Here is a 16,047-nt window from a genome sequence, read left to right as displayed (position 1 = left end):
GCGAAATAAAATTTGAGAAATGTTTAAACCTCGAAATATTATGCATAAAAGATATCATTATTCTATAGGAAAAAATTTTCCTTACTTCGTTTCCGATAGCGTGCCTTCCGTTTGAATCAATAAAATAAAACATTCTACGTATGAAATACGAGGTGCTTGAATCAAATAGACACAAATGTTTTATCTATACGTAATATGCTTCGCTAATCGTGGAGCTAAACGAATAATGATTATGTGCCGATGGCTGTTCCAATTTCATATTGAAAATTTAATTCGGCAGTAAAGTATAATATGTAAAATAAAAATATTGTATACTTTCTTGATACATCAAATTCTTACATATTTAAGTGAATTTTATTTTCACTCGCATAATTTTTAATTGATCGAATGCAACATAAATCCGTAAAAAGGAAGAATGATTTTTCTCAACCGTATAATGTAAATAATTAGAAATAGATTGCACGTTGTAGTTAGATCGTGAAAGGAGTAAAGTAGTTCTGTCTGGAATTCTTAGAGTTATTCAACAACGAAACTTTACACTGTTGTACAAATGATGATTGATGACAATGTATTATGCCACTGTTCCATTCAAAAATTACAAGAATTAATAAAATTGTTATGTACAATTCATGTGTTTTATATAATGAAATATAACTGCATTATAATTTAATGCAACAGATAATTCTCTCTTTCTCTCTCTTTTTCCCCCTGCCTGTGTTTCATATGGACATTTATTATTTTTCGTCAATCTGATGTATCCTTACACAATTATTATGCAGTTAATAACATGTCTTTTTCCCTGTATTAATCGCTTTTCAATCATTTCTTGAGCATTTTCTGATTCTTTATAACCCAAATTCTTTCTCATCGTCCGCTCGTATATCACCGTATCTCCAAATGTTACGTCGATTATGCTTCGCATCTTCTTCAGCCTTTCTATATTCTTCGAGCTGTAATTAAAATAGGAAAATATTAACGTAACACGTTATACGGCCGAAAATTAGTGCGAAACGTCGACTTACCAGTTTAGTAAGTCTTCTATCTCGTTGATTTTGAACCAACAGCAACCCATCAGAAATAAGTCTTTTTGCGATATCCTCGTTAGAAGTAGGATCGACTAATGTTACAGCAGTAACGCTACTGCTTAACTTGAACTCTATATTCATCAATAAGATTTTATCCATTACATCTTCCTTGAAGATTTCAATTGCCGCTTTTTTATCATCGTTCTAAAAATATTTGAGAATGAAAAGTCAAGACGTACAGATATAAAAAGGCAATGAAGCAAATGTCTTGTATAACAAAACTTACATCGTTTGGAAGCGCGACGCAGGCGAGAACATGTTCGTGAGCATAAGGCTTGTCGCTGGCGAATCTCGACGGTAAGTCGGCTACTCTCGTGACGTTAACCGTTTCTCTATTACCGTAGTCAATATAAAACACGCTGACGTTGGTACCAGAAACTTTTTCTACTTTAACGCGATACCATTGATCGTCGCCTGTAAATTTGGCAACAGCTAATTCACCTCTGCTGGGCTTGTAAGAACCCGGAAGCGGTGGATTAGATCCTAACTCCTGGCGCAATTGTAACAGCAAGTTTTCCAACATGCTGCGTTGATCGACTTTCTGCGCGTAGAAGTGAAGATCTTCGGTGACTTCAGAGAGCACCACTTCTTGATAATCGATCTTCCTCTCTACGATTTCTTTATCATTTTCGTTCTTCTCATTCTCGACTTGCACTTCCACATAGTTCTTCCACATCTTTAACACGTGAAGAGCAACAATTAATGTTTACAAATTACAAAATAAGACTTTCTGCTTTCCTATAAAACATTCAGGAACCAACTTACGTTCAACTTCTTCGATTTGGCACGTTCTTCTGATGCTTTCAGGGTTCTCGTCAATTCTCCAAAATCGGGGAAGGTAACTACTTCTGCAAGACCTTCCTCGACGAGAGAAACGGACATGTTCACATCGTTGACTGTTAACCATCCGATAAATCCACTTCCCTTAGTTTCTGTACTTTCAATTTTTATCTCCACGTCCCTTTGGAAACAATGTTCCCTGGTGAAAGCCAATGCTTTTTCACCGTACTCGTCCGCTTTGAGGACACCACCACCTGGCACCGATCTTTGACATCGCGGAGTTCTTATACCAGCCAGCACGAAAGTAATAAGATAATCTTCTTTCGGTAAGAACAATTTCAGACGTGAGCCGCTCGTGACAAATTCGACGACAGCTTTAATGCCCTGTGCTCGTTTCAGGGACGTCAAGAATGCTTTTGCTTTCGACGGATCGTTAGAGAGGTCTACTAATCTATGTACAGGAATATCTTTCTTTGCATGTAAACCGTGCTGCGATTTTTCTGCTTTGCTTTCAGCTACTTGTAACAGATTGTAGTGAGACGAACGTTGATCGTCGTTCTGCCTGTATTTTATTACTCTTGCCAAGCCTCGCGCAACCAACGCTTCTGCGATGTTCCTAAAATGTATTTACGATCACGTTAATCAATCGAAAAGAAGGAAACATAAATTAAGAGTAATAGAAATACGTATTGACGTACGTTTTGCCACAAGTGACGGTGCAACATAATTTCTCCGGGAAATTGTCTCTAGCAGGTTGAGTGTAATCAACCACAACCTTCACGTTTTTCCTGATAAACTTCTCGCGTAAAAATTCTCGAGCCTCTAACATCCACGGGATGTCATAAAGAGGTTTATCTTTTCGTGTCGTGTTGTTCGGTTCTTCGCTCACTTTCTTTTCTCTCGTCGGTGGTCGAATACTGCTGAGAAACACTTTTTTGTTTTCTCCATTTGGCGTCCTAATTATAAGGGCGTCCGCGTTCACTATCTCAACAACGGTACCAGTGAATTCTATTTGTGGACCTGATGGTTTATAATCCTTCCATAAACGTAGGCGTGCTTCTTTCGCAGCTTTTTCTGCAAGGTACAGTTTCTCCGCGCCAGCTCGGCTATTATTAATCGACCAATCCTGGCACTTAGCGAAACCCTCGCTCAATAAAATTTCAGCGATATTTCCTGTTACATCAAGAACGCATGATTACTTCTGCAATTATCATTTCCATAATTTATTTTATACTACCAACCCTTTGGATGTAGAATGCTGCCGATGAAATTATTGTTATTCACAGATTCAAGCACCACTTCGACGTCTCTATGTAGAAGACGGGATTCCACGAAGTATCTAGCTTCGTCCGCGTAAGGATCGCCATTTGAATTTTCACGTCTCCCGTTCGGCCATCCAGGACACCGAACACCCGATATCATTAATACTATGTTATAAAAGTCGGGTAACAGAAGCGCTTTCACGGTTGATCCATCGAACACGAACTCAATGATAGCTTTTATTGGCTTCTTCCCGAATTTCTCAACCAATTTACGAGGTTCATCTACGGTCCACTTCACGTCGCGTATGTGTTCAGAAGTCGGTGACTCCGACCATTTCCCTTTCTTAGCTGCTTTCGCTGCATTTTCCAGTTCGATTAATCGAGTTTGCTCAGGAGCAGGGTTTCTAGTGTCTCTCTTTACGGTTACCAGACCCTCGGACACCAGTGTTTCAATTATATTTTCTCCGTTCCTATCTACGATAATCAAGAAGCTTATCAGTTCATAAAATCAGATATGCAGGATCTCTGGAAAGGCCAGAACCAAACTTATATAACGTGTTAATAAGGTGAAAAAGGTTCAACAGCTAAGAGACTTTGAGGATGTAATTCTGTTTGTATAAACAATAACTGTTAACGAGAATTATTTGTGACTGCCTGTGATTGCACCCCATTAACACGTGGTCTAAATTTAGCCACCGACCTTTTCGTCTGCTCTACGATAAAACTTTTAATAACAAAAAATATGTACCTTTCCCCAGCCACACAGTTCCATAATTTCTACTTGCGTTAACTGTATTAACCAATTTATTCATTGATTTTTCCGTAACGAAACTTACGTCTTGACCAATAAGTTTCTTGCGTAAAAATTCTCTAGCTTCCCAAGCATACGGTTCGTCTTTACTTTCGTCCGTACTAAAAATAAAAGATTTCTATTGTAATGCACACATAAGACGATGTGACGAATTGCAGAAAACCGAATTACTAAGTGATTTAATATACCTATCATTTCCTTTCCATCGTTCTAACTTAGGTGCGGTGATATTACAAAGAGTAACAATGATTTCTGGAGGTGGACCACCGATAGGCTGCCCACGAATAACAATAGTATCTCCTGACAGGACCTTTACACATCAAATATTAAACAATTCTTAATAAAGTGCATTTATTCCAAATTCTTTTTATCACATTACAATGCAAAGATTCTTACGATATATTTATTGTCGATGCAAAGTAAATTTAAAAAAGAAATAGGCAAGTTAATAAAAAAATGTTTCACACTTTACATTAAGCCTCGATATGCGTTGTTAATACGTATGCGACTAATTTTTATATGTTCTTCCACTACCAAATAAGAATAAGATTTTCGATTTGGTGTTATTTTAAAAATACATCGATAATATTACATTTTTCATAGAAGATTAAAAGAATGAAATGAAACATTGCTAAAGACCGTCGAGGTGCAACGATATAAATCTAAAGATATACTATACTAAATATAGAGATACAATTTTATTAGGTGTAACAGTTTTCGCTTAAAACGCTTCAGTTTGTATTGTTAAATGGCAATTAATAATATATCGCTGAGAGGGAAAGACTAGTGGAGAAAATGAAGTGACTCCGACGAAACGACCATATGTTTTCGATATCTATTATTCGCCACAAGTGTGTCGAACGCGGCCACATGCACGTCAAAATCTGAGGTTAGACGTCGGAGTAATAACATAAAACATACTGCTACTGGAGTATAATATTCGTCGATGAAAGAGTTCTGAAATAATATCAACGTTTTACCTGTTTTACTACTCCATTCCTCGGTTTCACTTGCCCCTGGGATGCGCTCATCATGCCGTTCGTTTACTACGTTAAGGACCGCGAAAAAATCTATAATTTCTCAGACGTATACTGTGCCGGAAACGCTCTTCGACGAAACAAAAGATTATCCGTACGCTGAGTTTTACTCTTTTCACGTGAATACTCGTCAGAAATTTAAGATAAATTTGACATGTTGAATCGGAGTGGAGAAACTCACGCTTTCCACGTATTGTGGAGGAGTCGGCACGAGCGCAATCTACACAGAAACATCGTCCAAGTATGTTTGATTTGGTGGTGATGTGGCAACACGCAACATTTCGATAAACCTCAGTGTCGCGCCCTGTCGGTCAACTCGTATCCAATGTATAATTTGATTGATTAGCAGAAAAAAGTATATCAACTCTGTTACAAAAGTAATTCAAGTATCAATATGATCGTGTATCATGGGTATTGAAAACTATTTTAAGTATATTAAAACATTCAACCCTTCCTCCTATGAAATCTTATTATAAGCCTATGTACTTTGCATTTTTATTATCTGTATACTAATTAAAAATTTTACGTATATATATAAATTGAATACTTGAATGATCCATAATTACTTTCAAATAATAAAAATAAAGAAGCTGACAAAAAGCACTTCTCCAAATGTATGAATAAGTCGGATCGTGCGAATTACAAATTATAAGAAACGTTAGTACTAAATTGTTTTACTTATACACTTTCGCTAGGTAAACTAAGGTGAGGGAATCTAAACAAGTACACTTATTTAAATTTAAATACGCAAGATTCTTTTTATTACACACAAACTGTTCATAACTTGACTACACCACGATTTCAAAATGGAATGATGGAAGTGTAAAATGAAATCGTAATTGTTGTAAAGTACAAAAAAAAAACGAAATGATATTAATGACAATCGCATGACAATGAAATATCATATATCATAAAAAAGAATTTAGAGACAGAATCAAGTGGCAGGCTCTGTTATTCAAAGATGAATATTTGTAAAATGCACAGAGAACGATGTTACCTTTCTTCGATATTTATCACATAAATATAGATAATATGCAGTACTTAAATAAACGCATGACACCCCACTCTGTCGCGCATAGAAAGACGAAATGAAAACAAAAAATTGTTTCATTGTACTAAAGTAGAATTAATTCTGTAACAGTCTTTCTACATCCTAAAAGTCTTTGGGTTTAGTTAAATAGTTTTAAACTGTAGAAGCCTTAATCTACTTCCTCCATCCTGGATTGTTCTTCTGCGTCACCTTCTAATTCAGGAACATCCGCGTCCATCTTCTCGTCTTCTACGTTCGGAGTGTCGTCGTCGTCGAAGCCAAGACCAAGTTTGATCATTCTGTATATTCTGGACGCGTGTACTTGCGGATCTTCCAGGGCGAAGCCAGAAGACAATAACGCGGTCTCGAAGAGAAGCATGACAAGGTCCTTCACTGATTTGTCATGTTTGTCTGCTTCAGCCTTTTGCCTCAAGTTCTCCATGATCGGATGGTCCGGATTAATTTCTAAGTGTTTCTTGGCAGTCATGTATCCCATAGTGGACGTGTCTCTGAGAGCCTGGGCCTTCATAATCCTCTCCATGTTCGCGGTCCATCCGTACTGCGACGTGACTATACAGCACGGAGAATGTACTAGCCTATTGGACACCACGACCTTCTCTACTTTCTTGTCCAAAATGTCCTTCATAACTTTGCAAAGATTCTCGAATTTAGCTTTGTCCTCCTCGCGCTTCTTCTTCTCTTCTTCATCCTCGGGAAGCTCCAATCCTTCCTTGGTTACAGAGACCAGCTGCTTTCCATCGAACTCCTTCAGCTGTTGTACAACATACTCGTCGATGGGCTCGATCATGTATACTACTTCGAAACCACGTTTCTTCACTCTTTCTACGAACGAACTGTTAGCCACTTGTTCCTTGCTCTCACCGGTAATGTAATAGATATGTTTCTGGTTCTCCTTCATTCTTCCGACGTAGTCCTTCAGTGAACACATCTCATCTCCGGACGCGGACGTGTGATATCTGAGCAACTCGGATAGTTTCTTCCTGTTCTGGCTGTCCTCATGGATACCCAATTTGATATTCTTGCTGAATTGCTCGTAACACTTCTTGTAACTCTCTTTGTCTTCCGACAGTTCTTCGAAGAGTTCCAAGCACTTCTTGACAAGGTTCTTTCTGATGACTTTCAAAATCTTATTCTGTTGCAACATCTCACGGGAAATGTTCAGTGGGAGATCCTCGCTGTCCACAACACCTTTGATAAAGTTAAGGTACTCGGGAATAAGGTCTTCGCAGTTGTCCATAATAAAGACTCTGCGCACGTACAATTTGATGTTGTTCTTCTTCTTCTTGTTTTCAAAGAGATCGAAAGGTGCGCGTCGGGGAATGAAAAGCAATGCCCGGAATTCCAGTTGACCCTCCACCGAGAAATGTTTAACGGCCAAATGATCTTCCCAGTCGTTCGTCAAGCTCTTGTAAAATTCGCCGTATTCTTCTTGAGAAATGTCATCAGGATTCCTAGTCCAGATCGGTTTCGTTTTGTTCAATTCTTCATCCTCGGTATATTTCTCTTTAATGGTCTTCTTCTTTTTCTTCTTCTCATCTTTAGGCTTATCCTCCTCCTCGTCCTCTCCGACATCTTCGATCTTAGGCTTCTCTTCCTCGGCCTCTCCTTCTTTCGCCGGTTCCTCCTCTTCGTCTTCACTCAATTCCTTGTCTCTTTCCTTCTCAACGACCAGTTTGATCGGGTAGCCAATGAACTGAGAATGTTTCTTGACAATTTCTTTTATCTTGGACTCCTCCAGGTATTCGGTTTGATCTTCCTTGACGTACAAGATGATCTTCGTACCTCTTCCAATTGGCTCTCCATTGTCAGGACGAACAGTAAAGGAACCACCAGCAGAAGACTCCCATATGTATTGCTCGTCGTCATTGTGCTTGGAAATGACAACAACTTTGTCTGCCACGAGGTAAGCAGAATAAAAGCCCACACCAAACTGACCGATCATGGAAATATCTGCACCAGCCTGAAGAGCTTCCATGAAAGCTTTTGTACCAGATTTAGCAATGGTACCCAAGTTGTTCACCAGATCAGCCTTTGTCATGCCAATGCCACTGCAGAAAAATAAAATCGCAAACTTAATCTTTATTCAAATTAAAAACCAGGTTTCTATTAAATGGGCAAAAAAGCTTTCTAAAATCTAAAATTTTTAATATAAATTCGATACTTACGAGTCGAGTATGGTAAGGGTACGATCATTCTTGTTGGGAACAATTTTTATGAATAATTCCTTGCACGTGTCCAATTTGGATGGATCTGTGAGAGATTCATAGCGGATCTTGTCCAACGCCTGTATCATACGAAATAATAGTTTCATTTAAAAAGAATTACGAACTAATTCCATTAGGTCACGTCAATGATCAATGACGTAACGAGACGTTTAAATAAAGTTTAACTTACATCAGACGCGTTCGAAATCAATTCACGGATGAAGATCTCTTTGTTGGAATAGAAGGTGTTGATGATCAAGCTCATCAATTGCGCGATCTCAGCCTGGAAGGCGAAGGTTTCAACTTCGCCGGCATCAACCATGTTGACGTCTTCTGGCATTTTCTTCCTTCTATTCGATCACGTAAAACAGAGTATCGATGCACAAAAGTTCAACGGAATAATCTTGTTTTGCACGAAAGAACTCGTAAGAATGTGTCGTCCGCACGTATTAAACGTAGAGGAAATATAGCTTGTCGTACGCTCGCTGCGATCACTATCTCGCACCGTCACTTCTCAGACTGAATAGTAGCTGCGCGCAGTAGCGGCCGTTTTTATCGAGTGTTCTAGAGCTTTGAAAATTCTAGAAGGCACCTCCCGGAAGCCCGCCCGATTTCTAGAACATTCTATCAAACTCGGAGTTAAAGTTGATATTTCTTGATAATTAACCGCGTAGTATTTAGAAGAGGATGCTTTTAAAATTCGTATCATCGATTTAAAAGGTGTGTTCTGTACAGAGCCGAGTATCATTCACACATAAAACGTCAGTGAAACAGTTGCGATTATATCTACTCGCGTAGTAGACGGAAATGACGACGTAGCTGCACATGTCTAGAAACATCGCGATTCTCGGAGCAACTTGGAATAACGTTCATGCGGCAAAATTGTACGAAACTTTTTTATCAAAATATGACACACGTACATGCAAACATACATGATACAGCATGCATGCACGTTAAATGAAAGCCTGATGCTGCAGCTACAGCAGTTTTTTATATTTTTCTAATATTTCTATAACAATTTATTTAATTCTCTTTTGTCATTTACATTTTTCGTCCAAACTGCGATACAATTTATGTATGCAGAATATTATGAAAAAGAAATTATAAAATGTAACTCATATTCTGTGTAACGGTCGTGTAAGTCATTATTTATTAGAAGTAAATCCGTTAATTCGTGTGAATCTATGTGCTCATGTCAAATTCTATTTAGTTCGATATTTACTGAACATCGTGTTTTTAATACAATTCAACGATCATTTTGTACTTACTCGAGTGTTGTCTTTTGCAGAATTTCTTACCCAATGAATTATGGTTTTCTTGATAATACTTAATTATCCTTGTGTGTAGGGGCGATTCATTCTAGAACTTCCAAAATTGTGTATATTTATATTATCGCTTGAGAACGGAAGTTCTTTCCTTTCCTGAAATAAATATAATTGTTATTTGAGAACAACTGAGTTTTATTATTTCGCAAAATTTCCTGTTTTTAGAGCAATTATGCTGTTTTACATAATGTAAAAAGGACATCGTATATAATATACAACATGCAGGTGCGATCAATGTGGTATAAACAGTGTTCGCACAGTCCTATTGGCACTCTTGTTCCGTGTTTTCATTGTTCTGATTACATTTCTGATAATTACTTTGACCCTACCTAAAGTTTTCTCAAATAATTAGCAAGGTAACGTGCATAAAAATGTTTGTAGTTTAAAAGAACCACTAGTTTTTGTAAATAATATATTTACTAGAAAACTTGTGGGCTAACAGAATTACAGAAAATACAATAAAAATGATCAATGCGTAGAATCGTGTTTAAAATTTTTCAATATCCTTGATTCTTCTGTGTTAAGTAAATCTAATAATATACAAAGATATATGTAAGTACGAAATACGAAGCGTTCGAGCGAATTCCCTAACCTCTTTTACCTCTTTTTTACGAATGTAATAAAGAAAAAACAAGTGTCAACCAAAGTAACAGGTTTTGTTGATCAGGACGAGACATGAAGGATGCTAAATTTAAGGAAAACGTTTATTCCGTAAGACAAAACCGACAACGATCTGTGTTGGATGTGAAGATACTAATACAGGACAACCGTTGACCGTTAAGGGCTCGAGTTCGAACGCGTACGCGTAGGAACAGTAGTGACATCTATACTTGTCGAAAGTGAACGATATTGGAAGTACAATGATGAATTGCATACATTCACAATGTAATATAATTTTTAATTGAATATACCAACAGGTTCTAAGAAAATTCAGACTGATGTAAAGTGCAAGGTAGCAAACTTTTATCTTTAATTTTAATTGGAATTTCATTGTTTCATTATGCCTATATGTGTGATAAATTTATATATAAACTGTCTCATATATTTGTATAGATAAATTGTATGGATCGCGTGCATTCTTTCATTTTTGAGTTTTCTATAGGTGCATGGAAAGAAGAGGTCAATGATTCTCTACTGTTTAATTTCTATTATTTTCTGAGTTTGATTCCTCATTAATTGGTCAAAGGATGAATTTGATCTGACACAGTCTTTTTTGTTTAACAATGAGATTTATTAAAACAATAATTTACATTTAAGCTACAACAGGTTTTGATGTTTGATCGCGGGCAATAACTTTCACCCAAAGCCCTCCTTGAGCTCTAATCGTCATCCTGAATTTTGGTCGCACTTCCTCCTTTCCAGGGACAGCTTGCAAACGACATCTTCTAAGGATTGCACTGATCATTGATTTCATTTCGAGCATAGCGAATTTGTAGCCTGAACACACAGTACAATAATTAGCAAAGAAAACAATAAATCCTTAACGACAAGGGTATCAACATCTTTTTCTATTGAAGCACTAACGTTTAAAGCTTTAATTTGAGACCAAGTCTTTCAATTCTAGTCTAGATAAGTTTATAGTTCATGACATTAAGTTATATACGTAATATCTGATAAGAGAATTTTTACCAATGCAATTTCTTGGCCCAGCGCTAAAAGGTATGTAGGCGTAAGGATGTCTTTTCTCAGAATTTTCTGGACTGAACCGGTCAGGTTTAAATGCTTCAGGATCTGGAAAATGATGAGGCAGACGATGCGTGCTATACGGAGATATAAGCACACTGCAGCCTGCTGGTATCACATTTTTTCCTGAAACACGTTAACGTTATACATGCGATAACAATGTAAAGAACTATATTACTGACATACCAATTTTTACGTCTTCGCCTAATATCCTCGCTATCATCGGTACACTAGGATACAATCTGAGGGATTCCTTGATGCACATCTCTAAGCACCTCATCTCTTTCAAGTCGTTTATCGTAGGCAACCTTAAATCTCCATCGAAAATTCGGTCGACTTCTTCTATACATTTGCTCTGCCATTCAGGATGATTAGCTAAGAGGAAAAGCGTCATGGCAGTCGCGGTGCCAACCGAATCTTGTCCGGCTAGCATGAACGTGCAACACTCCTCAACGATGTCCTCGTCCGTGAAACAAGGATTTTTTTCGTTTACTTCCACCATGTATTCGAGCAAAGATATCTTCTTCTTTCTCGCCGCTTTTTCGTCAAGGGCAGGATCTTTGTTTCTTAGCTGGTCACGTTTCTCTTTCATCATTCGGAAACACGTATCGAAGAGATCCTTCCGTTGTTGCTCTTCCTGTCTACCGTGTTTCGTCAACCGATAAATCCATTCGATTAAGAGCCAAGGCCTTACCATCCGATAAAGAAGCATAATTTGTCCCCTGAAAGGAAAAGGTTTACTCGTGTTATTAGCGCGAGACGAATGTCGTGAAAATAAAAACTATTTTGTAATTCTCACTTTCGGAAAGGCAGATCGTCTTCCGTGTCTTCGCCAGATGATCCATTCATTCGGTTGATTCCCAAAACAGTTTCTGTAAACAGTTAATAATCGCTGCAAATATTATCCAGGATCTCGGGCATCAGAACGTAATAATGTCCAAAATATGTTTGCAATTCTGACTTATATTTTTGTAAACGAAAATTGTTGGATAGTGTGGAACCAAGATGTCGGGTAAACTGAATGTTATATCGTGTGGTAATTGATTTCGGAAACTTTCGGATGTATCAGCTTCAAGTTTTGCTCCTTTGACGAGAGTAATACGCAGGCTTTTAACACAGTTACATTCACTCAACATTGAAATGACCTAAAGCTCTAGCCGAACGTATTGGACATTAGATTGTGCGGAGTACAATAATAAATGAAAATGATGAAATCCTTCCGTGAATTATTCGTATAATGCTAGTTGCGATGAAATAAAGAATTGCAAATTTCGTACGAATACTTGAATGAGGAAGATGTTGATTCTGTTATTCATATGTGAGATGCGTTTGCATTTCATTTGCAAATCAAATGAAGCATAAGGAGGTAAGAGGTAACAAGAAGTAGCACTTCTTCCAAATGTATGAATAATTAATTTGCAAATAATAGAATAAAAAAGTTCAATGATCGTAAATGATTTAATATGTTAATACGAAATGCTGCACATATAATACTATCGTAAGACGAAAAGTATTTCCCATGTTATCTCTTTTTTACTGTAGTTATTGCACTTTAAAAATTGCAGCACCTGAAGTAAAAATATTCGGTGTGCACAAAGATTAGCAAGAAGAACGGGGGAAGTGCGTGTACAAAATTTATGAATAATTTTTTTATCCACGACAGCCTCAAACATATTTACTTACCCCTTAGGATATCGTAGACAGCGTCGTTGATGAATGTAGTTATATTAATCTGTTGGTCGTTCTTCTCGAGAAACTCGTTCATCAAATGATCCGCGCACTCCGCAAAGGTGCTCGTGAATTTCTCGAGAATGTGAAGATGAAACGCGGGCTGCAAAAACTTTCGATGAACTCGCCAGGTTTTCGCGTCTCTCGTGATCAAACCTTTACCGAGGAAATTGTCCAGTAACTTGTACAGGAACACTTTCCGGGTGTGTTTCGTGCTGCTGAGCACTGCTTGAATATCTTCCGGCTCTAAGAACATTGCGTACGGTACCACTGTCAACCATATCCTGATAACGCGTCCATACAATTGATTCTCGTTTGCTAATCTATAAAGGACTGAAAATCACATGATACTTCGAGCATCAAATAATTAATTTATCAATCGAAAAATGCAATTCTCTGTTAAGTATTTATTACTTACAATTCTCTTGTAGAGCACAGTTCACGTTCCCAATAATCGGTACCGTCTTTGGACCATTTAAACGAGAGATTAGTATTACGCTTCTGATGTAGCTCTTCAGTATGTATACAACGTAAAGGATGGCCAAAATTACAAAATACACCCACGCCCCGCCTGGTGCTTGCTCCCACTACGAAGACAAAAAGATAGTTATTCGTCAATTACAATAATATACATTCAAATATAATGTACATTCTTACTGTCCACAGCATTTTTTAATTTTAATTTTTAAGTATAGAATAACAGTACATCTATAAATAGAATCGTCCCGTAATTAACGTTTCTCGGTGTTTAAATAAATTAATTATTAAGCAGAGAGATCGAGTGTAAATTAACGAAACTTATAGACGTCGATTTAAAAATTAAAAATGTACACATAAATTACGATGTTCTACGGCATTATTCATTAACTATTCAAGTTGTACCTTTCACTTAATTGGCAGATCGTTTGCGCGCACATGGCACTCGAATAATAATGTTACACGGCAAAGAAAAAATTCATTGACCCAAACTATTGAATGATATTAATAACAATAGTAGCGTTAGCGTACAACTATGAACAATTAATACGACGAACGATAATGTCTATGAATTTTCTCGCTCTGCCAATTGAATCTTAATAAAACACTTGAAACACATCAAATCGAACATCATCCTTAATCACTGTTCTCCCGTACATGAAATAGTTTCCATCACTTACTATTTGTTGGACCGTAATCGTCATTGTTTCTCAGAAAACTGTACAATGCCTTATGACGCGAAGTGCGTGAAAATACTTTTGTCAAGATGTTTAAAGCTACGGCAAACCACGACACTCTGGCGTGCCCATAGAGATTCGGGCTATTTAAGCATCCGCTCCCACCAGATTCGTTTGGATCACTCAAGATTTGCTCAAAGTCCGCATGATGTACTTAGGATACGTCGCACATTTTGTCACTTGAACTTTTTCAACCCCATCACGTATACAAGTTTTACTATTATTTACTTGGGTAGGTACACACTATGCCAATTTAATACAACGTTATCCATGTGTGGAACAACAGCTTCTTATTCAATAACATTGCAGAGATCCTCATAAACTCGAATAAACATCAAAAGTACACTCATCGATTCTCAGAAATTATTATTATTTCATGTGAATGAAATTTTTAAATATTACGCAATCATATCTCCATTTTGTATTATTCCGGAGAAATTCAGTTTCAGACAGAAAATAATTTCGAATTTATTCGCTGATACTCCAATAGGAATTGTTACGACACATCTTTCGACTCTCGAATATGCGTAATGCTCCGTAAAACGAATCTTGGCTCACCTTTAAGAACACCATAGGGATTATCACAGGCGTCGTGAGACGCGAAATAAAAGAACGAAATGTACAGACCTCGGTTAAAGTAATCGGTTAACTAAACCCTCGCTGATGGCTTGTTGTAGTTTATATAGGTGTAATGGAACACGAGGTGCTTATGGAGCCTATTAACGAGCGATTCGCAAACAAATCACGCATTGTCGATATATGCAGGCGTGCCTTATAAAATACTTTTTTCCCGCTTCAGCTCCTGGGAGGCGATCACCAAAGATGATGCTTCACGCTACACGCATCCTTCCCGTCAGGGTCGATCCGTGAGGAGACGGAACGTCCACGAATTTTGTTGGGGGAATAACTTATCGTATTATTATCGAACCATTGATTGTGCGAATGAATCTATTAATAGCGAGCGAGGATATTTTGTTTTGCTGTTGATAGTATTTAAAAGAGGAACAATGAAGTGGTTTGCATATAAAATTTGATAGCCTTGTACATATTTAACCACTGTATTTAAAATATTACATTTTTCCTCTAATGTTTATTCGAATTTTCTGTAGGAAAACTTTCTGTCCAGCGTATAATGATCTACGCAGATGCGGAAATTGAATTTAGTAATGCTTTTACGTTATTGTTTGCTTTAAGATTCTCTTCGTTTAACAATCTTAGTCGTATGCAAAAATGTCTGTCGAATACAATTAATTGTGCTGATGCCAGCCTACAATCTCAATATCTGGACAGTTGCCAGCTATTGCACTATACAACCATCATCCTTGCACTTTGTTTTTATTCTACTGCATTTATTTCTATGCACAATATCTGAAGCTATACGAAAGATACGTATAATTTTTAAAAATATGAAAGTATAAAATTCAAACGTAGGATTTAATAAATACGAATTATGGAAATGGCATATTTTACGTAATAATAAATTTGTATACGTGTGCACGTATTTACGATAATTTAGGTCGTTGCGCTAAATCAAGAAGTTCGTACTGTAAAGATAGTTTGCGGGCGGTACACATGTTATGTCTCATGGAATTTAAGTATCCTCAGTATTTATGTTTTGTTAAGCTGACATGAACACCTTGGTTTCTATGTACATTTGCTTTATGACATCATATTGGTCAGTCCAGGCTTATAAAGCTTCCACCACGATCATCACCATAAACGGGCGCATAAATTATACGCGTTGCATATCTTATTCCTACTCGAGATTAAAAACGAAAGTTATTATTGTTGGTAATATATTATACTTGATTAAGGATGTATTGGCTATATAGTCAATCCCAAAAGTTTATGCACTTTAGAAACGCAT

At 37.2% G+C, this 16,047-nt stretch overlaps 3 protein-coding genes and 1 long non-coding RNA gene across 5 annotated transcripts; 1 reads left to right on the top strand and 3 right to left on the bottom strand.

Annotated features, from left to right (window-relative positions):
- Positions 1-545: 545 nt before the first annotated feature.
- On the bottom strand, positions 546-5,435 carry Tudor-SN (staphylococcal nuclease domain-containing protein 1). The gene is made up of 9 exons (XM_018029729.2): positions 4,919-5,435; positions 4,127-4,248; positions 3,876-4,039; positions 3,107-3,601; positions 2,564-3,038; positions 1,851-2,481; positions 1,312-1,761; positions 1,023-1,229; positions 546-950 (listed from the first exon to the last, which is right to left on the bottom strand). Exons 1-9 carry the CDS (start codon positions 4,970-4,972, stop codon positions 846-848), a joined length of 2,703 nt encoding a protein of 900 aa, XP_017885218.1. The 5' UTR covers positions 4,973-5,435; the 3' UTR covers positions 546-845.
- A 272-nt stretch (positions 5,436-5,707) lies between these two features.
- Hsp90 (heat shock protein 90) lies at positions 5,708-8,777 on the bottom strand. The gene is made up of 3 exons (XM_018029744.2): positions 8,421-8,777; positions 8,192-8,310; positions 5,708-8,074 (listed from the first exon to the last, which is right to left on the bottom strand). The coding sequence occupies exons 1-3, from the start codon at positions 8,568-8,570 to the stop codon at positions 6,175-6,177; spliced, it is 2,169 nt and encodes a 722-aa protein (XP_017885233.1). The 5' UTR covers positions 8,571-8,777; the 3' UTR covers positions 5,708-6,174.
- Positions 8,762-15,989, top strand: LOC113464718 (uncharacterized). The gene is made up of 3 exons (XR_003389570.1): positions 8,762-9,911; positions 10,223-10,507; positions 14,980-15,989. It is a non-coding gene; the product is annotated as an uncharacterized LOC113464718 (long non-coding RNA).
- On the bottom strand, positions 10,769-14,811 carry Cyp4aa1 (Probable cytochrome P450 4aa1). 2 transcript variants are annotated; one of them, XM_026816176.1, is made up of 7 exons: positions 14,739-14,811; positions 13,385-13,553; positions 12,922-13,299; positions 12,038-12,110; positions 11,425-11,960; positions 11,185-11,364; positions 10,769-10,992 (listed from the first exon to the last, which is right to left on the bottom strand). In XM_026816176.1, the coding sequence occupies exons 1-7, from the start codon at positions 14,751-14,753 to the stop codon at positions 10,808-10,810; spliced, it is 1,536 nt and encodes a 511-aa protein (XP_026671977.1). In that variant the 5' UTR covers positions 14,754-14,811; the 3' UTR covers positions 10,769-10,807. The 2 variants fall into 2 exon arrangements, with proteins under 2 accessions (XP_026671977.1, XP_017885147.1); XM_018029658.2 differs by lacking the exon at positions 14,739-14,811 and adding an exon at positions 14,124-14,255 and having other exon boundaries at positions 10,770-10,992.
- Positions 15,990-16,047: the final 58 nt, after the last annotated feature.

This window comes from Ceratina calcarata, unplaced genomic scaffold, assembly GCF_001652005.2.
Source record: "Ceratina calcarata isolate Rehan_Ccalc_2016 unplaced genomic scaffold, ASM165200v1 scaffold493.2, whole genome shotgun sequence".
NCBI lineage: Eukaryota > Metazoa > Arthropoda > Insecta > Hymenoptera > Apidae > Ceratina > Ceratina calcarata.
This window is presented reverse-complemented; position numbering and strand designations above follow the sequence as displayed.